The 26,500-nt window shown below is 44.1% G+C and overlaps 11 protein-coding genes across 11 annotated transcripts; 4 read left to right on the forward strand and 7 right to left on the reverse strand.

Moving 5' to 3' along the window:
* Positions 1–709: 709 nt before the first annotated feature.
* Positions 710–2,114, reverse strand: BDB00DRAFT_364351 (uncharacterized protein). Its single transcript, XM_053117091.1, has 4 exons — positions 1,930–2,114; positions 1,779–1,827; positions 991–1,691; positions 710–928 (listed from the first exon to the last, which is right to left on the reverse strand). Exons 1-4 carry the CDS (start codon positions 1,952–1,954, stop codon positions 747–749), a joined length of 957 nt encoding a protein of 318 aa, XP_052979777.1. The 5' UTR covers positions 1,955–2,114; the 3' UTR covers positions 710–746.
* Positions 2,115–2,380: 266 nt separating this feature from the next.
* On the reverse strand, positions 2,381–4,007 carry BDB00DRAFT_906616 (serine protease). The gene is made up of 4 exons (XM_053128603.1): positions 3,067–4,007; positions 2,954–2,989; positions 2,737–2,872; positions 2,381–2,644 (listed from the first exon to the last, which is right to left on the reverse strand). Exons 1-4 carry the CDS (start codon positions 3,973–3,975, stop codon positions 2,397–2,399), a joined length of 1,329 nt encoding a protein of 442 aa, XP_052979778.1. The 5' UTR covers positions 3,976–4,007; the 3' UTR covers positions 2,381–2,396.
* A 506-nt stretch (positions 4,008–4,513) lies between these two features.
* BDB00DRAFT_763511 (major facilitator superfamily domain-containing protein) lies at positions 4,514–6,479 on the reverse strand (the record flags this gene model as incomplete). The annotated part of the gene is made up of 5 exons (XM_053119405.1): positions 4,514–4,834; positions 4,921–5,372; positions 5,541–5,875; positions 5,950–6,228; positions 6,316–6,479. The coding sequence occupies 5 exons, from the start codon at positions 6,477–6,479 to the stop codon at positions 4,514–4,516; spliced, it is 1,551 nt and encodes a 516-aa protein (XP_052979779.1).
* Positions 6,480–6,978: 499 nt separating this feature from the next.
* BDB00DRAFT_751775 (kinase-like domain-containing protein) lies at positions 6,979–8,204 on the reverse strand (the record flags this gene model as incomplete). Its single annotated transcript, XM_053118631.1, has 4 exons — positions 6,979–7,282; positions 7,389–7,473; positions 7,549–7,756; positions 7,884–8,204. Coding segments are annotated over 4 exons (918 nt in total), but the record flags the coding sequence as incomplete, so codon positions are not given.
* Positions 8,205–9,421: 1,217 nt separating this feature from the next.
* BDB00DRAFT_906634 (1,3(4)-beta-glucanase) lies at positions 9,422–10,884 on the reverse strand (the record flags this gene model as incomplete). Its single annotated transcript, XM_053128604.1, is given in 3 exon segments — positions 9,422–9,988; positions 10,259–10,602; positions 10,614–10,884. 3 exon segments carry the CDS (start codon positions 10,738–10,740, stop codon positions 9,422–9,424), a joined length of 1,038 nt encoding a protein of 345 aa, XP_052979781.1. The 5' UTR covers positions 10,741–10,884.
* Positions 10,885–16,870: 5,986 nt separating this feature from the next.
* Positions 16,871–18,297, forward strand: BDB00DRAFT_763352 (kinase-like domain-containing protein; the record flags this gene model as incomplete). Its single annotated transcript, XM_053119395.1, has 2 exons — positions 16,871–17,429; positions 17,573–18,297. The coding sequence occupies 2 exons, from the start codon at positions 16,871–16,873 to the stop codon at positions 18,295–18,297; spliced, it is 1,284 nt and encodes a 427-aa protein (XP_052979782.1).
* A 92-nt stretch (positions 18,298–18,389) lies between these two features.
* BDB00DRAFT_364394 (uncharacterized protein) lies at positions 18,390–19,023 on the forward strand. Its single transcript, XM_053117092.1, has one exon. It carries the CDS (start codon positions 18,481–18,483, stop codon positions 18,811–18,813), a length of 333 nt encoding a protein of 110 aa, XP_052979783.1. The 5' UTR covers positions 18,390–18,480; the 3' UTR covers positions 18,814–19,023.
* A 398-nt stretch (positions 19,024–19,421) lies between these two features.
* Positions 19,422–20,830, forward strand: BDB00DRAFT_364477 (histidine phosphatase superfamily). Its single transcript, XM_053117094.1, has 3 exons — positions 19,422–19,576; positions 19,732–19,817; positions 19,909–20,830. Exons 1-3 carry the CDS (start codon positions 19,522–19,524, stop codon positions 20,731–20,733), a joined length of 966 nt encoding a protein of 321 aa, XP_052979784.1. The 5' UTR covers positions 19,422–19,521; the 3' UTR covers positions 20,734–20,830.
* On the reverse strand, positions 20,826–21,978 carry BDB00DRAFT_364473 (60S ribosomal protein L16). The gene is made up of 3 exons (XM_053117093.1): positions 21,923–21,978; positions 21,492–21,630; positions 20,826–21,381 (listed from the first exon to the last, which is right to left on the reverse strand). Exons 1-3 carry the CDS (start codon positions 21,938–21,940, stop codon positions 20,927–20,929), a joined length of 612 nt encoding a protein of 203 aa, XP_052979785.1. The 5' UTR covers positions 21,941–21,978; the 3' UTR covers positions 20,826–20,926.
* Positions 21,979–23,205: 1,227 nt separating this feature from the next.
* On the forward strand, positions 23,206–24,387 carry BDB00DRAFT_364507 (60S ribosomal protein L11). Its single transcript, XM_053117095.1, has 3 exons — positions 23,206–23,339; positions 23,542–24,045; positions 24,173–24,387. Exons 1-3 carry the CDS (start codon positions 23,337–23,339, stop codon positions 24,197–24,199), a joined length of 534 nt encoding a protein of 177 aa, XP_052979786.1. The 5' UTR covers positions 23,206–23,336; the 3' UTR covers positions 24,200–24,387.
* A 775-nt stretch (positions 24,388–25,162) lies between these two features.
* Positions 25,163–26,379, reverse strand: BDB00DRAFT_906638 (uncharacterized protein; the record flags this gene model as incomplete). Its single annotated transcript, XM_053128605.1, has 4 exons — positions 26,190–26,379; positions 25,602–25,922; positions 25,385–25,480; positions 25,163–25,291 (listed from the first exon to the last, which is right to left on the reverse strand). The coding sequence occupies exons 1-4, from the start codon at positions 26,190–26,192 to the stop codon at positions 25,163–25,165; spliced, it is 549 nt and encodes a 182-aa protein (XP_052979787.1). The 5' UTR covers positions 26,193–26,379.
* Positions 26,380–26,500: the final 121 nt, after the last annotated feature.

Genomic DNA, 26,500 nt, shown 5'->3' on the forward strand with positions numbered 1-26,500 from the left:
GGGTGGGCGGTAGGTATGATTTGGCCATTATCAGGTATTCACCATAGACCCGCATCGTCGTTATTAAAGGTACTGCATTCCCAGTACAGTCGTTGTCGAGTATTTCAAAAAACCGTTCCTCCGTCATGTGCGTGTCAAAAAGCTGTGTCGACAAGCGATAATCTGGTGGCAGCACTTCCTTATACCAATATCGCATAACCATTTCCAACTGGTGACCAAACATTCCGACAAAGCTGAGTAAATCGTTTGACTCGAAGCTCTGGACGATCTTGTGTGCTTCGAGACGCAAGCTTTGCATGTACAGGAACGCTCGAATATACTGCACTTCATCTTCCGAATCGCCCACCACAGGTCGGATCTTGGCATTTTCGCCGTGAACTTTTGCGTGTAGCCTTGCATAATCCATCTTTTGTCGTTCCTTTTTCTCCGATCCCGGTTGTTCTTCGGCCTCGTTATGGAGAACAATAAGTCCCAGCATACGTGCACGCACCATTGCTTGGATCGCTCGATGAAGAAGCGAGGCTTTGCCCACAATTTCTGGGTCGCAGTGTGCAAGTTCATCCATGCTTTCGGGCAACTTGTAATCCTTTTGCAAAACATGTGCCATACGTTCTGCAATGTCTGCATAGCGAACTCCATCCTCGACCTGTGCCATCCGCATCTTATAGACTGACAGAAATGCGTATGTGACAAATATCTCGAGGCTGATTTCGTCGAATCGATCGTCAAAAGCGTCCTGCGCCCGTTCAGCATAATATCGTCCATAATCCGTCAGTTGCTCGCCCGGTATGACCATTTGTACATGTCGGCATGGATGCATACAGATCACAGCACAGAGTGCCATTGCAGCAGGGGAGAATTCGACTCGGCCGTCGTATACGTAGAGGTTTAAAAATGTCAAACGATGGACTTGGATACTGAGTAAATGCTGGCAGCTAAAGTAAGCGTTCAGCAACTGTAGTGCTACTGTGGATCCATCTACCGTCGTACCACTCGATCGTGTATTTGCTGCCAACAACAACAAGCGTTGTGATCGTGCCATGCTCTTGTATCGCGACTTGCCGTACCGTCTCCACATGAAAAACCGCAGTGCCTTTCCAATTGGACTGGGCTCTGTGCTATTCTCAAACAAAGCAGGGACCTTGTCCTGGAATTCGAGTGTGCTAACGATTTTTTGTAAACTGCTGAAGAGTTCGTTGTGGTTGTGTATATTCGTCTGGATCGAGAATTTTCCGTTGTTGACTGTCAAGGTCCAATCTAAAGGTTCGACTGCTTTCCCCGTTGCTGCCGTCGTGGATTCCACAGTAACCGAATATCCCTTTTTGTTACGTGCGATAAGTTGTTTTCCATTGTCTGTCGATGACTGCTGCTCGTCTGAAAGGTCGCTTGCTGTGGTGGATGGTGAATCTTGCTCAGTATAGTGTTGTGGCGAAAACACAGAACCATGACTAGCTGTGCTGGTGGTATCTGACGTCGAAGTAAACGTAGAACTTTTGCTGAAAGGCGAGGTCTGGTGAGTCGTTACTAATGTAGGCTGCATGACCCGTAAAAAGTCTAGTTCTTTTTCCATGGTCGCCATATGATCTCGTAAAGTTTCCATTTGTTGTCGTAGCTCAAGCTCTTGGATATATTCTTCATCTTTGGGCGATTTATTGACTGTATACACGCATTCCAAGTTGAATCGTTGGCATCTATTATTAAAAATTGCTCACAGGTGTTAGTAGAACCATATGCATTTATAGTTTGCGTGAATAAATCTATACCCAAACTTCCATTACCGTTGGCAGGGCATCTCGCCCGAACATCCACGCTTATGTTCTCGACATTCTAAATTAGATCGAAAAGTATGTCTTAAATTACCATGTTCAACACACAAAAACAAAACAAATCCCTCTCCACCTGAATACTTTATATTATGACGCTAATTACCATTACACGGTACTCGTTTGCTCATTAATTTATAGTTTGTAAGAGAAACAGAAACATGTGAAGGCAAGAGAAGGAGAACAAGAAGAAAGCACAATGATATCGACTGGGGAAAAATCGCAGCTGCGGATCTGATATGCAATAGATGCCACAAAATGACCGTACGTCCCCGCAGTAAAGGACAAAACTTGGCAAATGAAAGATTTTGTCAATGCTGGCCAATCACAGACTCTTTTTATCCGAACGGACATCCAGGATAATAATTAAGCACATGATGGTTTCCATTACAGACTACGAGCAGCTACCTGCTTCTTATCTGATGGATGACTCCATTGATGTTATAAACAGCATAGTCAATGAAAAAAAGTAACATCACGAGTTGAGTTAAAAAACGATATCATCGGCAAATTTATTCCCGAGAAACGACGTCTTTGACAAGTCGCTATTGCGTAAACAATAAAACAGGAAGTTTAAAAGAGCGATTTGGGTGGATCATTGAAAATGAGAAGGTTTGGAGTTTCCTTTGGAATATTGGACAGCTTGTCTTTGGAAGCCAGTTCGAGAATCTTTTCCTTGATTTTTTTGGGAGAAACCGGCGCTTCTTCCAAACTGGCAAAGTAAGCTGCGAGACCAGCTACATGCGGTGCTGCCATGCTGGTGCCACTGATGGAATTGGTTGCATCCTTACTGCCACGCCAGATGCTCAGAATATTTTCACCTTAAATATGCATATTAATGTAGATCGGTATCATTAGGTGGCAAGGATACGTGCGTGACTGTTTGTTGTAAATACATTTATCACTTGCTTACCAGGTGCAAACACGTCGACACACGGACCAAAGTTCGAGAAAGATGCACGTTCATCACGGATATTGGATGCACCGACGGTGATGGCATTCTCGGCACCTGCAGGTGAATAGTTGCAAGCGTCCCTGTTATCGTTGCCCTGTGTTTATATCAGATGGATGATTATTTGTACCGGAGCCAGTGAGAAAAAAGGAGAGTGGATAAAGAAATTATAACTCACTGCAGCCACAGAAAAGATGATGCCCGCATTGACCGCCTACGAAGATCCACTTTTTGTTAGAGATCATACTTAACAAGGGAGATACTAATTTAAGGGGTACTGCATAGTTTTACCTCATTCACAGCCTTGTTCAATGCATTTGACTTGCCACCACCCAAACTCATGTTTGCAACAGCTCCCTTGTACGCCTTTCCAGCAGCTTTAGCTTCGCTTGCATCGATCTGATGTTGCTCGGTAGCCCAGTTGACACCAGCCAGTACGCCGGACATGCTTCCCGAGCCATTGGATCTGAGCACCTTGACGGCAACAGGCATCGCCTTTTTAGCTACACCGAACCGCTTGCCTGCAATAGTGCCTGCACAATGCGATCCATGGCCATTGCCGTCCTCGTCGTCGTCGCCATCCGGAATGGTGACACCCCACTTGGCACGACCATTAAAGTCATTGTGGAGCACATTGATGCCGGTATCGATGACAAACACTTTGATATCTTGGCCGCCATTGGCCTCATAAGGATACTTGTTAAAAGAGCGCAAGTTGAGCTCATCACGGTGGGAAATTCGTGCAAGACCCCAGGGTGCATTGCGCTGGAGCTCAGATGCATACACCATGGTATCACGCTCCACATAGGCTACATCCGGTGAGCTACGGATATACTCCAACATTTCAAGACTGAATTTTCCACTATATCCTCGCCAGCCGGGGGAGTCGTATGTATGCTTGATACCCAAGGCCACGTTGGAGTCCAGATAGTAGTCGCTCATCGTTCGGTCACGCTTGACAAGCGAGTTGCTGACCCATTGACAGTGGTAGCCCAGGGCCTGGGTCGAGTCCACGTGGTCTTTGAGAATGACAATGTACGAGTCGGAAATGGCTTCGGCATCCGATGGTACGTAAAGTGGCGCGAGGAGTTCACTGTCGTTATTAATGTGGTTGCTGGTATGATCGTAGGACGTCGGGAATGCATTGACAACAGTTAGCCAAGCAGCTGCGATCACCGATAGTGTTGATCCTTTGACCATGGTTCGTGTTAATCGGAAGAAGTAGAAGAGAAAGAGGTTTAGCAAAGATAGAAGAACAAGTATTTGTTATTTTTATTTACATCATGTTAAATTGAAATAGCAGTAGTAAGCAGTGCAGCTGCATACATTAACAGGTGGGAAATGATCGTGACGGGATCCATGCATATCATGTGCTTGTCCACTTATCAACAGTCATGGACTATGAGAAAGTACATCACACACGTCATTGTTGATTTATTATGCAACTGTAACAACAGCTAAAAAACAAGATTTATTGTTTGCAGTATAAAAAAAACTTCCGGTACTAGATGCTTTTCCAGGAAGGGTAGGATCCGCTAATTGACAACGAGTGTAACATATTTTAATACAATCTGTTCCTTTGCAAAAAAAAAAAAAAGATTATATCTGTACAAAAAGAGTGAGGGACAACTGTACAAATTATAAGGTATTATATGAGAGTGTGTCAAGGGAGAAGAAGCAATGGAGAGAAACAGAGAGAAAGCGTAAGGGAAGAGAGGGATAAGTGCTACTACTACTGCTACTTTTGGGTAACAACGACAGTGTCATCACCTTCGACAACAGGTTCCTCGGTATGACCCATAGCACGGCGATGACCTCGTTCAAAACCGCGCACTATATTCTCAATAGAGCGATTTTTGGTCTCCGGGAGCATGAAGAATGTGAACCAAAACGCCAAGAAGCAAATAACTGCAAAGATAGCAAATGAATAGCCACTGATTGCTTCAAAAATGACAGGAAATATTTGGCCAATCAAAAAGTTCATGGCCCAGTTGACGCCTGTGGCCAATGCGCCCACGGATGAGTTGGCATATGTAGGAGTCAGCTCGGATGTGATCATCTAAAGCAAAAAAGGATTATTGTTAATGACGTTTTTTGATGAAAACTCTCACCCTACTGCTTACACGTGCATTCGAAAAGACTTACCCAAGGAATTGGACCAATACCGATAGCAAATGAAGCGACATACATAAATACCGAAAGTACCAAAAGCGCGGGCACGTTGAATGCATAGCCAATCACGAGCAATACGGAGAAGATACACGCGCCAGCTTCTGCAAGCATCAGCAACGGTCGTCTGCCCATGCGATCCATAAATGCCACAGCCGCCATAGTCACGACAAAGTTGACTGCTGTAGTGGCTATTGCCATATACTTGGACATTTCGTCGTCGAACGCCGACTTGAAGATGGTGGTTGAATAATACATGACTGCATTCATGCCGGACAATTGTTGGATTGCGTGATGTGTCAATACGACCAAAGCTATACGACGGATCAACGGGTCCTTGAATATCTCGATAAAGTTCATGGGCTTGTGCAGGCCTTCGTCTTGTGGATGGTCTGCCATAACAATCGTTGCGTTTTCTGATTTATTGTCTTCGACGCCAACAATCACACCATCGTTATGTTGTGTCAGTGCCGTTGTTATAGGTGGCACGCATTGAACTTCGTCTTCTTTAGGATTAAGCGGGACGTCTTGAACCACTGCTGATTTTTCATCTCCTGCTGCTGCTGTTGGCTGGGATGACTGCTGGCTTTTCTGACCTTCAGTATCTGTTTCTATGGTTGATAGGTCTTTTGTTGCAGAGCATTGCATAACCCTTTGTGCGCGCACAGTACCGATATGGCCTTCGAGAATTTCAAAGAATTCGCCTTGGATCGATGCTTCGGTGCCTCGTAATCGTTGCAACACATGGCGCGCCTCGTCAAAACGATTGCCAGATACGAGCCATCGAGGCGATTCAACGCATGTAGTCATGAAAAATGCTTGTACAACAGCAGGAATAGCGACAATCGCATAGTTGATACGCCAGTAAGGAACGGTCGAAGTAGGAAGGCCGATCACAGAAGACAAGAGAATACCAATGACGATGAAAAATCTACGTTGGTGGTATTAATTAGGTTTTAAAAGATTCAAATCAATCAATCGTTCAAGAACTGTGTATAAACTAACTGGTTCAAAGTTCCCATTGCACCACGAGATCGGATGCTAGATGTTTCTCCAATGTAAGTGGGCGTTGTAAGTGATCCAACTCCACATGAAAGGCCACAGAGGATACGACCGATGATAAACATGGCCACGTTTGTTGAAAGGCCAATCAATAGGCCACCAATGATCCAGCCGGCTGTGTTATAGATGATAGTGTTTTTACGTCCGAATCTTGTTTGTATCGCACCACCGCTGACACCTCCAACAAGACCACCAACGCAGAATGACGCGACAGCAAAGCCCCTATTGTCACGTTAAGTTATCATCAGTGATCATCCTTACAACGTAAACGATAGAGAGAGAGTGAGAGGGTGCGTGTGTGTGAAATACCATAAAGAAGTACTCATCGGTATACAATCAGGAAATTCAGGGTTAGCAATATGTCGACTTCCAGTTTCACAAGCATGCGTCACTTGGCCGGGTAAGTTTGAACATCCAATAGTCCAGCCATTACAAAACGAGCCTATGCATGCCACCAAGACACAATACAACATGTACTTTGGCGTCTTTACTTGACGGGAATCCATTTGTATGATGCTGAGTGTAGAGTTAATGACCGAACTAAAAGAAAGACAAGATGATAGTGGGGGTAAAAAAGAAAAAATGCCCAGAGAAGGGATATGGGGGAATTTATTTTCTCTTCATTACAAAACAGACTGAAAGCACCACCGAGCACACCACCGCACTCTAACAAACAAACAGGACTTATACGCCACCCGACCGCGTCATTTTCAAAGAAAGGCGGATCTCCTTTATCCGGAACAATGTGTACAATGTGGCGTTTAGAATTAATAGATGGTTTATTTCTTTTTTTGTGCATGAAAGATTTAGTATGTGTTTGAGGAAAAAAAGGGGTCCGGGGTAACATATGTGTTTATGCAATAATAAAGTCAGCCACTAGAAATCCTTAAAGTAGATGCGGAACGGGTCGTCATTATTACCACTGCTGCCACTTCCGTCAGTAGTTGTAATGGATGATGATATCATTGGCTTCTCATCATAAACGTCATAACAGCTTGTGTCATCCTCCTTACCACCTTCCTTAAATTTGGGTATATAGGGCGGCTGTATCTTGCGGTGCGCTAGTAGTTCAAAGTCTACAGTTGCAAACCATGGATGTTCCATAATGTCAAGACAGCCGCGAGCCCGACTTCCCAATCGGCTGCTGATGTTGGTCGTCAGCAAGCGCATGAGCAGGTCTCGCACTTGTTTGTCAAATTGCAAGGGGTACTTGATATTGCAGCGCAAGATCTTTTCGTAGCCTCTCAAAGTATCCTCATCTTGAAATGGTGTGTATCTGATATACATAAACGATCACGATCATCATGAGTGTTTGTAGTAGCGTAAATGCCGCATCTCGGTATCAATGACAGATTGTGAAAGGAAAAGAATAAGTGCTTTACCCTGCCATCATCTCAAAGATAAAGATACCAAACGCCCAATAGTCAGCCGTCTTGTTATAACCATTCGACCTGATCACTTCGGGCGCTATGATAACAGAGATATAATAAAAGTATGTCAATATGGGAGGCTAGCATAAAGAAGTAAAACTTTGGCTTTTACCCAAGTAGTCGGCTGTTCCACATATTGTATATGTTCGATCAGGCACGCGTTTAGCAAATCCAAAATCCGTCAACTTGATGTGCCCTTCTCGATCTAGCAAGATATTCTCCGGCTTCAGATCTCGATAAACGATGTTGCAGCTGTGTAGGTAACCGAGAGTAAGTAATGTCTCCGCCGCATAAAACTTAGCCTCGTGTGGCTTTAAGCACTAACAAATAAGATATTACGTAGTATATAGTAAGTTAGGTAGTCAGTAGTAGTGCAGTAGAATAGCGCGCACGTTTTGCTGTCGACATTTTCAATATGTCACAATGACGTAATTGTTATGTACGTACATTTTTACTCTTCAACATAGAGAATAACTCGCCACCGGGAATAAAGTCCATCACCATATACAGATAATTCGTGTCCTGAAATGTTCCCCATAAGTTGACTATGAACGGATGGACGATCTGCATCAACGTTTGGCGTTCCGAGTTGGTGTGTCTCATTTGCTTCAGGTAGAAGAGCTCGGCTTTGTTCATGATTTTAACAGCGTAGTATCGATTGTTGTGTATAGAGCGGCACAGACGAACGCGTCCAAAAGAGCCGGTGCCGAGTGTACGCAGAAGCTGAAAGTCGGAAAGCTCGATAACCGTGGATTGCCGACGCTGTAACAAAGTCGTAGTAGTAGTAGGACGTCGCTCATGTTGGTCTTCCTCTTCTTCTTCTTGTTGTGGTTGGTGTATCTTGCTGCTATTGTGGTCTTCTCCGTCAATAAATGTATTTTGATGTGTTGCATGCTCTTTTACTGGTACTAGCGTGTTTTGTGGTTGTAATAGTTGTATTGGTGTTTTTGACGCATCTGTTATAGGTGGCACTATTTATTATTGATATAGAATGTAGATTTCAGCCAGTACAAGGTTTAGTTTTCTGCAATAAAAAAGGAAGAACATTATGGATGGATGGAGATGAACGAGGGAAAGGGGAAGGGGTAAAAAGAAAAAAAAATGTGTCGTCAGAAACCTGGATCTTTGCTTTTCTTCGACGCGTCGAGACACCGATATGGCACCCTGTCCTTTGGACCCACTACAAAATTTGGGGGTCGGCAAGAGTAGAATTGGGTTCGTTAAAATAACCATCGCATTCATTTGACTCGTCATGAGTATCCACAAAAAAAAATGAAGAAGGCGACAGACCAAGCAAGTGCCCATCGAGTAAATGTCCACCACCGAACATGTCAGGTACAGGTTGTGTTTTTGCCGGTAGTAATTTTACGTCATTGCATCTGTCATTGGTGCGTTTACTATTGCTGCAGGCATTCTCGCCATCAGTGATACTGATACTGCACGTACAATATTTTTGATGCTGATGAATCGGTGCGCACGAGTCCATCATAAGGGTAAAAGATGATGGTCATTGAATGGGGGGGAAAGAAAGTTTTATGAGGACGGAAGAAAGAGAAGAAGGAGGAGGGGTGGATGCCTGCAATAAAAAGGAACAATAACAACGTGATCTCATGCTGTCAAACTCAATGCATCATCAGCATCATCACTGGAGCACCTAAAAGTGGGTAACAAACAATGCGAATATGGCTCGTATGTGGGACAAACCGACAGGGTCCTCTACCCATCACGTTGACGTGAGAACTACTGCTTTCATCCGCGTGTAAAAATTAATTAGGCAGTATGTGTTTCAAATGACGTGTGTGGGCGGTACCATAAGCTATGGTATTGTCTGTTACTACTGTGTGTGGGAACATGATATCCAGTACAGCCAATAACGTCAAAATGTTGGCTTTCCTGGAAATCTCTAGAAACCGATAGCAACTACAAAAGTAGGGGATGCAGATACCAGCTTGTACTATGCTACTAGTCATTACTGCTGAGTACTTTTAATGGAAAAAAAGGGCCGTGTACACTTTGATATTTTTGATGCGCCAATAAGCTTCATCAAATTTCTCTGGATTGTTCCTGACAAATTCGACACAGTCGCCAGGGCATCTGGAGGCATGGTAGATCTTGGGATTACCGGCCCAGTCGCCACAGAAGGTCGTGTTGATGATAATGTTGAGTTTGCGAAAACGCGTTGCGCTGCAAAAGTGCTGGTCAAACGGGAAATTGGCGGAAGGAGTGCCCCAGGTTCTTGGATCAGGATGACTGCCAGCTTTGATATCGCGCGGGATGTGGTCTCTTTCGAAGAACCAGATCTGGATCCCCGTCATAGGCATCCATTGCACAGCAAACACGCCACCGCCATGTTGGTTAAATCCCGTTCCAAATGAGCGCTTTGATCTATCCTGCACAGAGCAGCCTTGGTTTTGTTCCTGATCGGCAGCATTTACATCGCAGTCGTCGGTGATGGTCTTGCCCCTTTGTATAGCATGAGGCCGTTGCATGCAGCCCGTGGAAGTATGCAAGGTCATTAAATTACGGGTTTGCCTGTTCACACCTTCGACTATCTATGCACACAGGGTGAATGATATAATGACTGATGATGTCAATATGCATTATCTCCTTCTCTTTCTCCCTGTACACTAGTAGTGGTAATATCATTACTTGATTGGCACCCTCTTTTCTCCAACTTCATCTCTTCTCATTACAAATTCTGCCTTCTCTGTGTGACACATCAATCTACTACATATAAGCCCCAAGATCGCCCTCCCTTATGTACCCCTTTCCCGGCTGAGCCCACTCTCTTGCGATAGAAAAAAAATGGATATATGTATTACATCAATCTCACCGCCATGAGGCCAATCAGGACCTAAAAGCCAAAGGGCTGGCCAGGTACCGCAGCCGATGGGCATGTGGTATACATCAAACACGAAAAGTCCAGAATCATAGGCTTCATTCGAAATAATGCGCACAGAGGACCGACCAACAATGTCGTCATCAGGGGCAATTACAGTATGGTTATCCGCCTTTATGATGATCGCATTATCATCTCTATGTTGAACTTGTATTAGCTTGTTCGACTCAGCCGTGGCCTTGTCGACGTAATGGACGAATCCATGCGTAGGATCTGGCTCGCTAAAAAACTTGAACCCATCAAAGAACGTGCTTCCTTGATGCACATCTTTCAGGTACCACGTGTAGGAGCCATGATAATCGTGGTGGTGGTGCTGATGTGTTGTTCCTGCCTCACCATCTTGGTGGTGTTGTTGTTCTTGCTCATGATGCTGATAATGGTCCTGGTGTCTATTGCCAGTAGCATGGATAGCTGTTGCCGTAAATAATAATGATAGAATCAGGTATCCCGGTAGCTGGAAGAAGTTAGTTGAGCTATCAAGCTTCATCCTTTACTTTGTGCAAGAAAAGACAAACGAACAAGAAGTATTTTTTTTTATTTTGAGAAAGAAACCGGAAGAGTAATGCTGAAAATAGGTACAAAACGATTATACAATTCCGCCCGCGCATATCTGTAAGAAAAAAAAAGGAGACCGACAGCAGTAGATGCCACGTATACTTGCTACCACGATGTACGACCCTCGATAAATATGTACATAATTCATCGACCGCTCAATCTAATAATGCCGATTACAGTAACGTGTAATCATCAAATCTAAACATTGTGCTATTGGTACTTGAATTTTTCGTCGAGAAGATATAATAACAATCCATATACGACGACGTCCGGCGGCCGTTGGGAGCGTAATTACAAGGACATGATACTTTCCCTTTTTCCCCAAGTCGCTGCTTGAATTGTAAGTAGTTAAGGGCCTTAATTTGCGAGAAAAAAAATGTAAGGGTCGTCCTACGATAGTAGGCAAATCGTTCCTGGATCAGACCGCGCTAAAAAAGAGAGACAAGTTCCGATATGCACAGGGGTCTTAGGAGTGGAATGAAAAATAAAGCACACTATTGAACCATATAAAGGTGTATCTATCGCTAATAGTTACTAGTAATTTTCGAGGAACATATGTGTGAATAAAAAAGAGACAAAGGGCAAAAGGAGGGAGCGGGCGGAGGAGAGCAAAGGAAAGGAAAAGAAGCTTGGCTGCTGCTACTACTAAGAAGAAGACAGTGTCTTTGTATAATCAGAAAAGAAGGAAGATAACTTGACTGGTTGAATTCTCCCGCGATATTCTTAATAAACTTCTCCTTCTTTCTGCTTCTTTGGGGCCACATGACATAAAACAACTGCTACTACTTGGCCTGGAATGATAGTAGTAGTTATAAACATATCTCTAAAGCTAGTTAATATCGTAGCCCAGGAGAAAACTAATACATATAGCGATTAAAGATGGTCACATGTGTGACGATTCTTGTTACTTACACTAACCCATACTATCCATAAATGCATGGCAGTAACGGCAACGGCAACGGCAAGAAAAACGGACCAGTTCCTCCTATTGTGCATTGTCCAATTAAGTCTTCATCCCGTTTCCTATTTTTCTTGTTATGCATACCGATAATTCCTATGTGATTTACTGCACCTTCTGGTTTAGGTGGCATCATTACTATAGGACACTGTGTGTACTGCTGCTGCTGTGCTTTAATTAATCACGGCATTAACGAGCTCGTTCTAATAGCCTTTTTTGATACAATATCAATGAGAACAGAAGAAAGAAAAACTATGCGTGAGTAATCCCGTGGCACTTTTCTCTCTCGAGTGCTTGACGTATGTATGTCGCGTCAATGTACATACTGGTGTGTAATGCTGTTGTAAAAATGATATAATATGCAGCAAAGATTTTTGACTAATCTGTTGCTGTTGCTGCTGCTTCTGATATGTCTTACGATTAGTTGTCGACAACAGCTTTAATTCTCCCTTGCTCTTTCTATATCTTCCCTTTTTAATGTATTACTGCTTTTCCTCTAGTCAATAGCACTAGGAAAAAGTAATAATACGATCTGCTTATTACCAATTTAGTAGATGATATGTCAGCAACTGATGTTTGTTGCCCGCGGCTCCAGTTTTCTTCTCACCCTTTTGTTCTGATAATAAAGGGTTCCACTCCTAGACTTGATTCCTCTTTTCCCTGCTTGCTTTTTGGCTGTCTGCCTGCCGCGGCGCCCACTACTGCCCATGGCCCTGAGCTCGGACGAGCAAACAACCTTTTTTTTTTGCTCTCACTCTCTATAACGTGCACACAGACAACGGACATTAAGGGGGCGTGCGAGCCCATCGGTAGGGAGGGGGAGGAATAAAGCAGAGCAAAGTCCACAGGGGTTGCTTTTTTGGGGGGACTGGAATGTGCGATACTCAGGGGGCTATTATAGACTCTCTGTGTGCATACGTGAAAAGATACCATGTACCGCTGATGCAGGTTGGCACCATACCCAAAGCGCGCCTTCATAACGTCGTGAGTTTGTCGACTGCTGCTCCCTCCTCCTTGTCTGTGGAAAAATAAAACAACGTTGACCACCACGGCACGCCATGGCATAGTCTCAGGGAAGCACACTTTGCTAATAAGCGCGTTATAATACTTGAGCATGTAGACGTCAATACGGATGCTAAGTAGTGCCCTGATATTAATGTCCTCTTTCTGCCTGTTGTGATACACATACAGTACTCGGCCGATGTTGCCAGATGTAGTGCAATGTATACGACGACAGGCGACAGTCACAGATGAGTTAGTTAATAACCACCCGCGCCAAAGGAGAGCACAAAGCATTATTCCTAATTTCGAGCAATTTCTTCTAAAAGTATCATGTCTGCCTGCATGGGCTGTTGCATTACTACTAAATAAGTGTACTCGGCTTCCTTAATAGATCTAGTAAAACAAAGTTCTGAAAATGTAAAAGTAAGGATATAAGAGGCCTCCGTGCGCTGTGGAGTCAGTTGGTCTGTGACCGGTGTACACCCTCTCTAATTGATCCTCTTTTAGTAAAATAAAATTGGTTTGCTGTGTTCTTTTAGGAGGCATAATAATGGTAATGAGTTATTTTTTCTTTCAATTTGAGGGAGTTTGCTCTCTCTATCATACGCAAGAGAAGAAGATTCAATATGTACGAGCTGTTTAAAAGAACGAAGGATGGACGATGGTTCTAAAGAGCGCGCGCAAGTGTGTATTATCCAAGATGCACGTCCGTAGATCGATACTTGACTTGAGTGACCGTCGAACCTATCACAATCGCGCGATGGGATGCCATACAGAGAGACAGAAGCAGCTGTACGCCCCGGCACATAGACGCCTCATCCCCACATTTGGGTCCGTTAGTGATACTTATTCTTACTTTGCACCCCTACCTCTCCTTGCTTTCTCTTATTCTTATCGTACATAGTGGGGAGTGGCTCAGTCGTAATCGGAAGAGAGAAAGAGCAAGAAAGAGAGAGAGGGAGACAGAGTACAATTTACCCATTACAGGTCAAGCGATATGCAAGCCTATTCTGAGATAACTAACCACTCCACACTCTCTCGTGTTCTTCTCTGTGATGCTAATCGTGGTGTGTGTACATATGCGTGGTGGTGTCTATGTAGGCGTGGGCGCAACAGCCCACTTGTTTTTATTTCTGCTTATGTACCCTTTTTCTAAAATGCCTCATCAGCAACCCTTCTTCCTAAGAATAAGAGCTACGCAGGAAAAGGATGCAAGTCTATTACAGGAGTGGATATGATAAGGTATGTGTGCGGTGTAAGACGCTGATCGTTTTCGACATCATTGAAAAATCGCCATAGAGACAACAACGGCAACAGCAACTGTCATCTTGATATCCATAGCAAAATGACATGATTGGTGGATTGATGAGGCGCTTTGATGTCAAAAATCGATACTCTTTTCCTTGTTTTGGGAAATCGCGTAGTGTGTTTTAGGGCGCATCGATTTTTGGTTTTTTTTTCCACCTGTCGCAACGAAGGATTGGCGGGGAGGGATCGAGCATAGATCAAGCTAAATTGTTATTTTAGGGACAAGGCAGAGTCCATGGGCAAAAGAGGGAGTGGTAGGGGTTAGCGAAAGAATAGGGAACGGAGGATGTGAATCACAAGCTTTTTTTAAGAATATGAGAGAAGGAATCATAGCAGATCAGTTATAGTTGGTTAGAGACCAAGAGAGAGGAGGGAGGAGGAGCAAGCTAATCACACCCCTTCTCGTCGATTTCTGAATAAGTGGTGTGATAGACTCTGTTCTCTTTGCTGTTATAGAATCGATTGCCATCCACGTTTCTAGAGTATGCACGTATATAGTAATACAAAGTGCAAATCCAGCAGAAACCACCCAAGAAGAAGGGTTGAGCTAAATATAATACATTCGTGTTGCATATACATAGCGACCATCGCTAAAACAATAGAATAAGCTGTAGTAAGTTGCATTAAGAGATTGCTTGGTTACTATCGTCGACATTAAAAGCGATGATGATCGTTATTAGTAAACGGACCGTTGAGTCGTGTATGCGAACAAAAAAGGCAAATGCCGGAAGATCGGCACATGGTACAAATAAGGAAACGAGGCGCGTGTGACATTATAAGGTAAGATGCCGAATGCTATTTTTTGGTCTTATTCCATCAGATACGTACAGTGGTAGCTTGATAGAAAAAAGATCGGCATAAAACAGTGGTTCATTTTGGATGTGCTGCTCGTCCGTCATTCAAGCGGGTTCAGGCTATGTATGTGTGTGTGTGTGCTATGTAGAACCCTTGCACAAGAACAAATAGAATGAATGAAAAGGGCGGCGTATTGTTCTATTTGGATTGGGATAGAGCGACAGTATCATCCTATGAAAGCTGGTACCTATTGTGACACTGCAGATTCTTTAATATGTACCCTTTGACATGCTGTCGTCTGTCGTTGTTATTTGTTGTTGCAGCATAAAAGTAAGTTGCGCCCAACAGCACAACACAACACAGCAGGTATGCGATGTGTGTGGGTAACACAATGATGGACGATCAGCAGCACATTGTGTCGTGTGTGCGATGAGTGTGTGTGATGAGTGAGTGAGTGAGTGAGTGAGTGAGTGAGTGAGTTCGTATCACTGGTACTTTCATACATGCTGTTGCAAGAAGACAAATAGGAACCCTCCCCGTTGGTTATAGAATTTTTGTTACAATAGAACTTGTGCTTTGCTCTTTGACCTTTTTCAAGAAACACAGACCATCTCGTAAAAATAGCCAGTTTGCATGATAGAGCACATCCTCTCTCTCTCTTTCTCTCTCGCTATCTCCTGTGTAAATTGTGCACCCCCACAGAGCAAGAAGCACACATACTTTTCCTACTCCTTCTCTTCCCCGCTCACGCAGCTAGATCATGTTGCTGTTGCTTGTAGTGCGTGCGTGCGTGCCTAAAGCTGCTGCTGTCTCGCCTACCGCGTTCGGTCATATTCTATTTGCAAGGCAAATTCCTGAGCGAACTATGAGTCTTGTTGAGTTTGGTTGCTGTTGTTGTTGCTGTCGGGGATGATGAGCGACAGGTGCATGGTCGATTCAGTAATAATTCTTCACAAGGGCAGATCAACCATCATGCGGTTGATGCTCAGCCAAGTATGTGCGCATCTGTTTTTACGTTCAGACGCCCATCCTCCTCACACTCACACGTACAGGCACACGCACACGCACACGCACACGCACACGCACAACAACATCGCTCGTGTCAACCATCACTTTTGTGTACAGACTCTTAATAAGATTACCTGTGCCTGTATGTTTCGCATAAGAAGTGTCTTTTTCTCCTTTATGCAAATCCTCTTCCAAGTGGCTTTCTTTACTAGATATACGATACGAGAGGTAATCTAGACTAATCTCTGCTGTAGTTCCGCGGTCAACCACACGTAAATGTAGTTTGACATCATGCGTAAAACAGATTTAAGTTATGGACATCAACGCAGGAGATCCTCTGCTTTGGTGGAGGTGTTGGTCCACTTGGGTGGGTGGGTGTGTGGGGGGGGGTGGGTGTGGTGCGAGGAGGAGGGCAGTTTTATTTGGGAGTTGGAGAAAATGGGTACGTGCAAAGGAGAGAGCCTCTTTTTTTCTGGGGGGAGGGGGATGGGCAGCAGCAAAAGGGAGGGAGGGAGTGCAGTTATTATTGGCGTCAAAAGCTGAACAATGCTTCAACCTCACCAAATCTGGTATCTTTCGTAAATGATCCTCTCCCCCCTCCCCTGAGAGTAGAGTACTTATCACGCCCTTCAAAAAAAAAGTGCTAGGTTCGGTCGGATTGACCCTTATTTTGCTACCGATTATAAATTGTGCTGATTTTTTCCCACTTGGCCAGTCTTTTCTTTCTTTCTTCTGTCTCTTACTTTATGTTCCATCTGTAAATTCTTTTTACCTATTTCATATCCTATCCGAAAAACAACAACCCAAAAAGCACCATCGTCATAGCATACCAACGCACTTAGCACCAACCACCAGCACCACACACATCGGCCCCACGTTACTTACACAACCACACAACAGCAACAAAAGATGATCCACCAACACCCAACTTTCCGTCTCGGCACTCGCATCAACAACCTCGAAATCGTCAATGTGCTCGGCGAAGGCGCCTATGGCCAGGTATACTTGGCCAAGCAGCTCGACAAGGGCAGGCCACGGCTGTATGCCATCAAGTCCCTTCGGCAATCGAAACTTGACGACCGACAGCGAGCGTTCCAGCGCACCGAAATCGGACTGCACGCCAGACTCTCTGGCCATCCACACATTATCCGACTCGAGCGCGTCATTCGGGAGCCCGAGTGGACTCATGTGGTGCTCGAGTATGGGCCAGAAGGCGACTTGTTTACGGCCATCACTGAGCGAGACCTTTACGTTAACAACCATCAGCTCATTCGGCACGTGTTCCTGCAGCTGCTTGATGCAGTCAGTTACTGTCATAACAACGGTGTTTACCATCGCGACCTGAAGCCCGAAAACGTCCTCGTCTTTGACAACGGCCATACGGTCAAGCTGGCCGACTTTGGTTTAGCCACCACTGAGCCAATCACAAGCGATTATGGGTGCGGCAGCACATTCTACTTTTCGCCTGGTAAGTCACCCACAGCCAACAGTAATGATAATAATAACATCATCATGACACTACATTCCACTAGTCATTTTATTTTCCCAGACTAATTTATTTTCATGTTCTCCCTTCCTTCCCCACCCCCCCTAATAATTAATAATAATTAGAATGCCAAGGTGATCTCAACCGCAGTAATAACAAGAAATCCGCTCGCCGCGTTGGCTATGCTACAGCTCCAAACGATGTGTGGTCTTTGGGCGTGATTCTCATCAACATGGCCGCTGGTCGAAACCCATGGCGCCAAGCATCGTTGAGCGATGACACATTTTGCGCCTACCTCGCCGACCCCAACTTCCTGCTCAAGATCCTGCCTATTTCCCGTGAGCTCAACCAGATCTTGAAGCGGATATTCTGCATTGATCCTCTCCGTCGTATTGGTCTCGACGAACTCAAAGAGCGTATCAAGCGATGCAAGCACTTTACTCGAACACCCGAGGTTGAACGCTTGGAATTGCAGCAGGATCTGGAACGCGAGTCTTTGGGACTTTCGATACGCTTCAACCACAAACAATTCCAACAACAGCAGCAACAGAAGCAGCAACAGAAGCAGCACCAGCAGCAGCAACAACAAGCCAAAGTTGTCCTGCCGCCATCGCCGCCGGCAACACCGCGGTCCGACCGATCCCGATCGTCCTTCGCAACCACGTCGTCATGGCAGCAACAACAGCAGCGGTTGACAACACCCCCCTCTTCTCGTACGGGAAGCAAGTCTAAGATACCCCGCGCCGCCACGCCGGACGAGGCGACGATGTCGACGTTTGATGCAGAAGAAGCAGCAGCACCAACAGAAGCAGATGATCTTATGCCAAAAATGCTCGCACTGACTGTCTAGTACAACGAACAGCTACAATGACGATGCAGCATCTCTCTCTTGCTTTCTCCTTCTCTCTAACAGTACAAAGCACATTCATTTCACTTTCTTTCTTTTACAACAACAACAACAACAACAACAACAACAACTTTACATACCCACACAACACACTTTGCTCAAACTACTCGACACAACAGCAAGCGAATGGGGAGCACAGTGTGGATCATCTGTCCCCCTGCTTCTTTAGCAACAACATCTTTTTCATTTTCAATGTTCAATCATCAATCATCATTTTGCTTTTCTTCTGTTCATTCTCGTACACTCACATTTATCAAACCTTATATGTTACTGGCCTTGTCTATATTTGTTTTTCTTTATGCTCTTTTCTCCTTCTTTCTTTTTTGTAAGTTTATCATTGGCACTTGGTACGCTTTTTCTTTTACATTATGTATATGTCTCTTATTACCACCCACTTCCACTGCGGGCTTTTCTTTCTTGCACCTGTATGTATATCGCCTTTTCGTCTGTCAATCATGAATAACCCTATCCCCCTCTTCATTATCACTTATCACTCCCCCTCCCACCCGTTCTTCTTTCTCTTCTTGTCCGTTTCATCATCTAAATAGCCCTCTCCTTCTTCTTTCAACCCCAACTCCTCATCCATTATTTCATCAAATCAATCAATCTACCTTTTGCTGTGCATATCTTTGTTCTTTGATTATATTAGTATCAATAATAAAAAAGAATAACAACAACTTAATTTCTTCTTTCACACCATCTTGCATCATCATGTGTCGATAATTAAAAATATGTATTCTTGAACTTGTCCTGCCAAAAACCTTAAATTTGGAGAAAAACAATTAGCGTGACACATTGCATCTTTGGTGTAACAACCCAGTCTTTAAGCAACAAGGTATATCGTAGACGACAGCATAAGATACCTTACCGTTATATTCATTTACGGAGTTTTTTATTATACAGACTCCCAAGCAATTTTGAGGGCTTTGTTATGTCAATTCCGCTGTAATACGTAAAACTCTCTCTTCTGCTCGTCATCGTCGCTCGTCCTTAGATTTTCACATGTCAGTCACCTGAGTAAAAGTGAATGTGTGGCGTCTCTCATTCTCATTCTCCCTCTTTTTCTTTCTTCTCTCCCTTTCTCTTTTTCTCTCTCTCTCAACATTTTTTTTTTCTCGAAACAAGTTTTTCTTTTCACACATCCATTCAGCGTGGGTAACTATTTCCATGGTACCCCCTCAAATCAACAATGTGTTTATTATACGGCATGGTGAGCGACTCGGTATGTTGATCTGTCCGAGGAGCCATTGTGTATGAGTTTAAGGACAGCATAGAAAAAGTTCGTGGGACTGGAACCCTGTTGCTGGATGATCCTGGTGATGATGGGAACCGCGCCATCTTGTTTTTTAATAACAACAACAACATATCGATTGATAGACCATGCCATTAAGATGTGGCGACCAGACCCTTCACATGGCTTATGGGACCCACCATTGTCGCCTGCTGTAAGTTACATGATATTAGCAAGTATGATAAATATAACCTCTTTTGTATCTACGTTAATTATCTCCCAAGAGCGACATACTCACACTACGTTGTACATATACATTTTAGGGCCACGAGCAAGCTGAAAAGACCGGACAACGGCTCGTCGAGCTGTTAGAGGAGGTGGGCGTGGACTTGGAAACAACGAGCGTTGTTATCTACAGTTCACCATTCCAACGATGCATTGACACTTCACTGGGGATTGCACGTCATGTGCCCAACTCGATCCTACGACTCGAGTTGGGATTAGGAGAATGGATGTGTGAACGGTTCTTTGATGAAGATCTGGCACCTGCATCACGGTTAATTGCGCGACAACAGGAGGCGTTGGCAAGGCAACAGGCACAAGCGTTTGCTTCCATGGCAACAAAGACAAAGAACAACAATTATAGCGATTACCTTGGTAACACCACAGCCCTAACAACGCCAGTAGTGCCAATGTTACCATGGGTGGATTATGGATACCGACCCCTACGGACTGAATTTGACTTTCCAGAACGGTATGGGGATATGCTGCGGCGTTTCGATGAGGCACGGATGCACTGTTTGGCCACGGCACAGCAGCTGCCACCGCAGAAAACCAACAAGAAGACCACAGCTTGTTCGTCTCATATGATTTTATTGTTTGTCACTCACGCTGTGGGCGTTAATGCATTGTTGGATGGGTTTAGAAATCAGTTGACGCGACCGATTGAGACGGGATATTGCAGTATTTCACGGGTAACACGGACGTCGCACCACTTGCCGTCCCCCATAGTAATGTTTCCTGCTGCTTCCACTACTACAATATCGTCCGCACTCCCTTCTCCCAAAGAAGAAAAGGACACAAGCGATCTGCATGAACGTGACGAGTGGACGGTTGATCTGCTTGCTTCTGATACCCATCTTACTTAAATTACTCCAATAATCTTATTTACTCACTTTTCTTCACTATACCCTTTCCCTTTCTCCCAATGTAAAAAATCCTCCTACCCCCTTCAACCTGAATTCGCTCCCTTCCAATTTCCAAGAAAACCAAAAGAAACTTTCTTTTTCTGGCAGTGGATTTACAAATGACTTTTTTATATTTTATAAGAATAAGGAAGAATTAGTGACCAAGGGCAGCAAGCGAAGCGTTGATATCCTTGACGGCATCAGCCTTGGAAGCAACGGCCTTCTTCTCAACAGCAGCCAAAGCAGTCTTGCGCTGGTAGTAAGCAGCAGACTTGGCCTTGCGCTTCTCTTCGAGCTTAGCAACGACATCTTGGTACTTCCAGCCGTATTCCTGCGAGATGCGGCCAAGCGAGGTGTACTTGCGGCCAGGCTTCAAGCGCTGGACACGGAGGGCATCGGGGATGACCATGCGCTTGACCTTGTCGTAGGGTGGGGGGACACCCTCGAACAGCTTGATGCGCTCAAGGGCAGCAGCACCACGGGCAGTCTTGTGGGGAATCATACCACGGATGGCCTTGTACAAAATACGCGAGGGGGCGCGGAAGTGGAAGGGACCACCCTTGCGAGGGTTGACACGGTTCTGCTTGTGGAGGTAGGCGTGGTACTTGACTAAAAATAAAATCCATGACAACTTAGCGTCTTCTCTCTTCCCCTTCATCATCCCGATATATTATTATCTATATTCTCTCCCCATACACAACCGAATTCTTTCTACTTACGCTTGTTACGGAAGAACTCGCCAGAGACGTTCAATTCTTCACAACGAACAACAACGACCTTTTGGCCGCTCAAAGCCTGCTTGGAAATAATAGAGGAGAGACGACCGAGGAGGTGACCCTTACCGTCAATGACAACCACCTAAAACACACAAAAATTTTCAAATGAGTAAACCATGTCGTCTCCAAACAAATTGAAAGAAGATAGTACTAGGGCGATCGCGTTTAGTCTGGTTGGGTGGCAAATGGTGAAGGAAGCAAATTTTTTTCTTCTTCTTCTGGTCTCCCAAAATGGAATCGAAAAAATCACGTCAAACGTTCGAATGTCGAAATCGTTTTTTTCCGGTTCAACTTTGCACACACAACCGCCGTAAACGCATATGAAAGGCCGTAGTTGGTGCTGAAAAGAAGAAGGTTTGTGTGTGTGTGTGTACCTTTTCAAAAGTGCTCATGCTGAAAGTCTCGAGTCCGGAAAAGAGAGAGAAAGAACCGTTCCAAGTGTGCGCCTCTCAACAATACCAAAAAAATTTTTAGCTCAGCGGAATCAGAAAACTCGGTAGGCTTCTCACACAACGTTCGACACGTCAAATCTACGTCGTGCTCAATCCACCAAAGAAGTGTTTTAAATACCGTATCATTATTCCTAATTCTTTCAGTCTGTATCAGCTGCTGGTGAGAGCTCTTAAATTAGCCTTAACACTATGGCAAAGCATAGACTACAAGGTTATGCAATTAAATTAGGATCAAAGTATTTCTAAAACAAATCGATAACGCTACTCAAGATGTCATGCTTTGCACTTGAAAGCCTCAGAAAATGATTAGCATGTTAGACATTACGGCAATATTGGGCACTCTTATAGTTGAAAGCTATGATCCAATACTGATGTGATAAACTTAGCTGACCCGCACCGTGAGCATGCGGTCGCTTCCTTTCGGTACTGATTGTTTAGGGTTTTTTAAACGGTAAATAGGATGCCATCACTGAGAAAACCCTAATGGGGAAAAAAGTGTGGTCACAGAAGATAAGAAAGTGTGTATATGACAAGCAAAAGCATTCTTCTGCAACAATTGTTTCTACCCTACCACCGTCGTAGTTGGAAGTATGTTTATGTAACTGCTTATTAGGATATTTGTATGTTGGCGGTCAAGTTAGCTGCCGGTATAGTAAGTTGAAGAAACTATATGAACGATCAAAGTATTCCAAATCAATGTGGTAAGAACTATTATATAAGTAAATGGAGACACGGATTGGTTCGACAGCAGTCGATAAGTAGGATAGGTCATCCTTTCATGGATTAATGTGTTAAAAAAGTAGCTCTGCTCTGCACAAGCACCCAATTTGCTAGTTCACTCCCAAGTGTAATCACTGAAGAAGTAATTGGAGTAGATCATGTTTCTTTGAGTTCTTGCTCTATATGTTACAAGGTTTATGCCATTCGCATGTATCATATATTGGTACTTTGTATATTTTTTCTCGATAACTGCTGATATATTCGTCTGCCATACGATCCAGTTCTATTCCTTCAGAAAATGCAGAACTAGGTATTGTTTTGAAGAGATACTACGAGTCTCTCTCTCCATATAATTGCTCTCCACAAAAAATGAAACATTAAATAGACAGGGAGAGATAGAGCATTGCATGAACTCGTAAGTTGGAAATAAAGAAGAGGCAACATCTGGATAGCAACTTGGTTATATGAACTGTCGGAGTTGACCATTATGGCAATGGGCGGATGGATTTGGATGGACGGCTGGAAAGAGGGTGCTACAAGACGATTGGGCCAATGATCAAGAAGTCCTCCCTTTTCCCTTTGTTGTAATCGTCCTTCGGGCTTCACCACGACAGCTATGGTACATACAGATAACGCAAACGGATGGATGGATAGAGTGGATGAATGGATGGATAAATGCACGGATGGGATGGATAAAGCAAAAGAAACGAGAAATAGAAAACTGACCTTACTACCAAAAAACAAAACTTTCTATCAATTCTATATACATGTCTACATGAATTGAATGGAATCACCATTACTCGAATTACGAAAATTTACAGAGCGCCACTCAACAGACCAAGACGAACCCCATGAAGTCGCTTCACATCGAGAAGCTCGTTCTCAACATTTGCGTTGGTGAATCTGGTGATCGTTTGACCCGTGCTGCCAAGGTGTTGGAACAATTGACCGGTCAGACCCCCGTGTACTCCAAGGCTCGCTACACCGTCCGTACCTTTGGCATTCGCCGTAACGAAAAGATTTCCGTTCACGTTACCGTCCGTGGTCCTAAGGCCGAGGAAATCTTGGAACGTGGTTTGAAGGTCAAGGAATACGAACTTCGTGCCCGCAACTTTTCCGAGACCGGTAACTTTGGCTTCGGTATTGACGAACACATTGATCTTGGTATCAAGTACGATCCTTCCATTGGTATCTATGGTATGGACTACTACATCGTCATGGGCCGCCCTGGTAACCGTGTCGCTCGCCGCAAGCACACCAAGTCCAGAGTTGGCTTTGCTCACCGTATCAAGAAGGAAGAATCCGTCGAATGGTTCAAGTCTCGCGTACGTGAATACTTTTTTTTTTGTTTTATTCTAGTGATTGGTGTAAATAGCAGTGGTGGTGTACTGGAGATGGTGCTGATCAAGGTCGGAACTAATATGATTATTTTGCTTCTTTACGTTAATGTAGTTCGATGGTATCGTCGTGAACAAATAAGCTTGTTCTCTTTGGATCTGTGCATCAATAATAATAATAATAAAAGCGAATGCTTTTTACCAAGCTGTCATTTGTTTGTGTATTCAAAAAAAGCATCGATTGGGATGTATTCTAAGGGAAGGGGTTGAAATTGGGATATCGTGTAGCCTTGATAGACATATATGCAGCTTATGAGTGCTCCACTGAATTTATCGATTATCCGACAATAGCGGCAGCTAACAATTGACAGTGCACAACGACGATAGAACAGGCCCGTTATAATCACTCTTTTTCACATGCAGTCGTCCTTTGAGCATAATTGGACTGGAACAATTTACACGGATAAGTCAAACATGTGCGTGTGTTATTACAGATCTCGAAAAGAAAAAAGGTTTATTAATTCCAATTCAATCGAAACAAACTTTTCTGTTGCAATTTAAAAAGATAGCATGATGGTAGAGGCGTTTGAATAAGTGTTGGCGAGAAGTGAGTGTGGTTTGTGCGTAAGAAGAAAAAAAGAGACGGAAGAAAGACACGGTGTATTTTTTTTTTAAAATAAAATTGAGCCACAATAGATAGCCCTTTTTGTCGTTCGTTTGCAAACAGTTGTTTTATCATTTCGAAACCTTTTATTGCTGAGGAGGTCTACCGTATTGTGGAGGACCGCCCTGTGGAGGGTAACCCGGTGGAGGCTGATAAGTAACATTTTAAAGTTTAGTTTCATCATGTCATATATATCGATTGAGAACCCCAATCCATCACTCATATTGTACGCATCCACCCTCCTCTCGATAGGCACACTAAGTGGATAAAACTTACCATACCCGGGCGGAAGCCCGGTGGCGGCGTGCCAGGAGCACCTGGGGGCGGGGGAGGTCTGAAGCCGGGTGGTGGGGGACGGAAGTTCTGCATACCAGGTGGAGGAGGACGGAAGCCTGGAGGGGGCTGTAGAAAAAGAAAATAAGATACGCAAATAATTGTCAGTTAAAAGCGAATTGATACATGATAACTCGAAAACAATGGCCATAAACTTACGCCTTGACCAGGTGGGGGCATAGGAGGACGGCCATAAGCAACTGGCGGCGCTTGGATTCCAGGTCGTGGTTGCATCATCTAATAGCAATGGAAAGTAAGTTTGTGATGCTCTCTTTCCTGAACAAAGGTAGCTACATATTTGGTAGCTAGATCATTTTGTAAATTCATTACCTGCGGCGAAGGACCACCAACACCTCTGACAGGGCCAGATAATCCAACCATAGGTCCACCTGGTGGAGGAGCAGCTGGCATACCACGGCCGGCAGGCTAGAGTAGTTATAGTGATAGAGTGTGATCGGTAAGTATACATATCTTCACATAACAAGCGATAATTGCAAACACGCGTCCTTTCTTCTTTTACTGTTCCTATCACTACTATAATACTTACTCTGCCCATGCCTGTACCCATTTGCAATCCAGGTCCTCGTGTTCTGGTTTCGTTTGTAGTTGGGGGTGGTGGACCGTCGATGCTCATGCTGACAATTGTTTCGCCTCTAAGAATCACCAAACCGAGTGTCCGCTTTTGTTCAAGCTCGTCCTCGTCATTCTTCTTGTTCTTTGGTTTGATCTTGCGGAATTCTTCGCAGTCGGCGAGCACCAAGTTCATGTGCTTGTCAAACGCGAGCATCTGTCCCGTCAGCGTACGCGAATCTGAAAGCGTAATACGCAGACGGTAGTTTATTATATTCGTCATCTTTGAACTTTTCGACTATAAATGGGAAAAATCATTATAAATAACTGTGAATTAACTTCGTGTTTTTAAAGTAAAAATGATTTTGGAGAAACAGAGAAAGAAAGCAATGAACAAGGTGCAAATAGTCAAGAAAGTCAAACAGTTACAGCAACAGTGAAATGATTTAGCCCTCATGCCCACACAATTAGATCGCGCGTTCATAGACTCATTTCAGTGCTGTAGTTGATGTCTGGGTCTCTCGTGCTATTTTAATTGAGCATATAACTATTTTTTTTAACTTACCATAGTTGCTATTTTATACAATTCCTCGTAGGAATCAATCAGCTATAACAATTGGGATCGATGAGGGGTGTGCGAGGATGTTTGACGGTTTTAAGACAGACACACACGCAGTACACTAGAGCGGCTCGCTAGCGCGGTGGTTGAACAGCGGCTGCGGGCGCACACTAATAAGTGGCTTAGTGATTTCCGGTCTTAGTGGTTTGGTGATACGCGCCAAGTGTCCCTACCATTGCACTTACAACCAACCAAACCTACCTTATACATACTTTCCATTTTCCAATTATACTTTCTATACGCTATTAACTTTAGTA

This window comes from Zychaea mexicana (genome assembly GCF_025766255.1).
Source record: "Zychaea mexicana strain RSA 1403 chromosome Unknown BDB00scaffold_35, whole genome shotgun sequence".
Taxonomy (NCBI): Eukaryota; Fungi; Mucoromycota; class Mucoromycetes; order Mucorales; family Lichtheimiaceae; genus Zychaea; species Zychaea mexicana.

Excerpts from the sequence above, each read along its gene's own strand:
- BDB00DRAFT_364351 (XM_053117091.1), bottom strand. The coding sequence starts at position 1,954 with ATGAGCAAACGAGTACCGTGTAATG. Across the intron at positions 1,828-1,929 it reads CAAACGAGTACCGTGTAATG|AATGTCGAGAACATAAGCGT; the intron begins GTAATTAGCGTC and ends GATCTAATTTAG. Across the intron at positions 929-990 it reads AGCAAATACACGATCGAGTG|CATTTACTCAGTATCCAAGT; the intron begins GTACGACGGTAG and ends TTTAGCTGCCAG.
- BDB00DRAFT_906616 (XM_053128603.1), bottom strand. The coding sequence starts at position 3,975 with ATGGTCAAAGGATCAACACTATCGGTGATCGCAGCTGCTTGGCTAACT. Across the intron at positions 2,873-2,953 it reads TCATCTTTTCTGTGGCTGCA|GGCAACGATAACAGGGACGC; the intron begins GTGAGTTATAAT and ends ATATAAACACAG. Across the intron at positions 2,645-2,736 it reads TGTCGACGTGTTTGCACCTG|GTGAAAATATTCTGAGCATC; the intron begins GTAAGCAAGTGA and ends TGCATATTTAAG.
- BDB00DRAFT_364394 (XM_053117092.1), top strand. The coding sequence starts at position 18,481 with ATGGGGAGCACAGTGTGGATCATCTGTCCCCCTGCTTCTTTAGCAACA.
- BDB00DRAFT_364477 (XM_053117094.1), top strand. The coding sequence starts at position 19,522 with ATGGTACCCCCTCAAATCAACAATGTGTTTATTATACGGCATGGTGAG. Across the intron at positions 19,577-19,731 it reads ACGGCATGGTGAGCGACTCG|ACCATGCCATTAAGATGTGG; the intron begins GTATGTTGATCT and ends ATCGATTGATAG. Across the intron at positions 19,818-19,908 it reads CTGTAAGTTACATGATATTA|GGCCACGAGCAAGCTGAAAA; the intron begins GCAAGTATGATA and ends TATACATTTTAG.
- BDB00DRAFT_364473 (XM_053117093.1), bottom strand. Across the intron at positions 21,382-21,491 it reads CGAGTTCTTCCGTAACAAGC|TCAAGTACCACGCCTACCTC; the intron begins GTAAGTAGAAAG and ends TTTTATTTTTAG.
- BDB00DRAFT_364507 (XM_053117095.1), top strand. Across the intron at positions 24,046-24,172 it reads TCGAATGGTTCAAGTCTCGC|TTCGATGGTATCGTCGTGAA; the intron begins GTACGTGAATAC and ends ACGTTAATGTAG.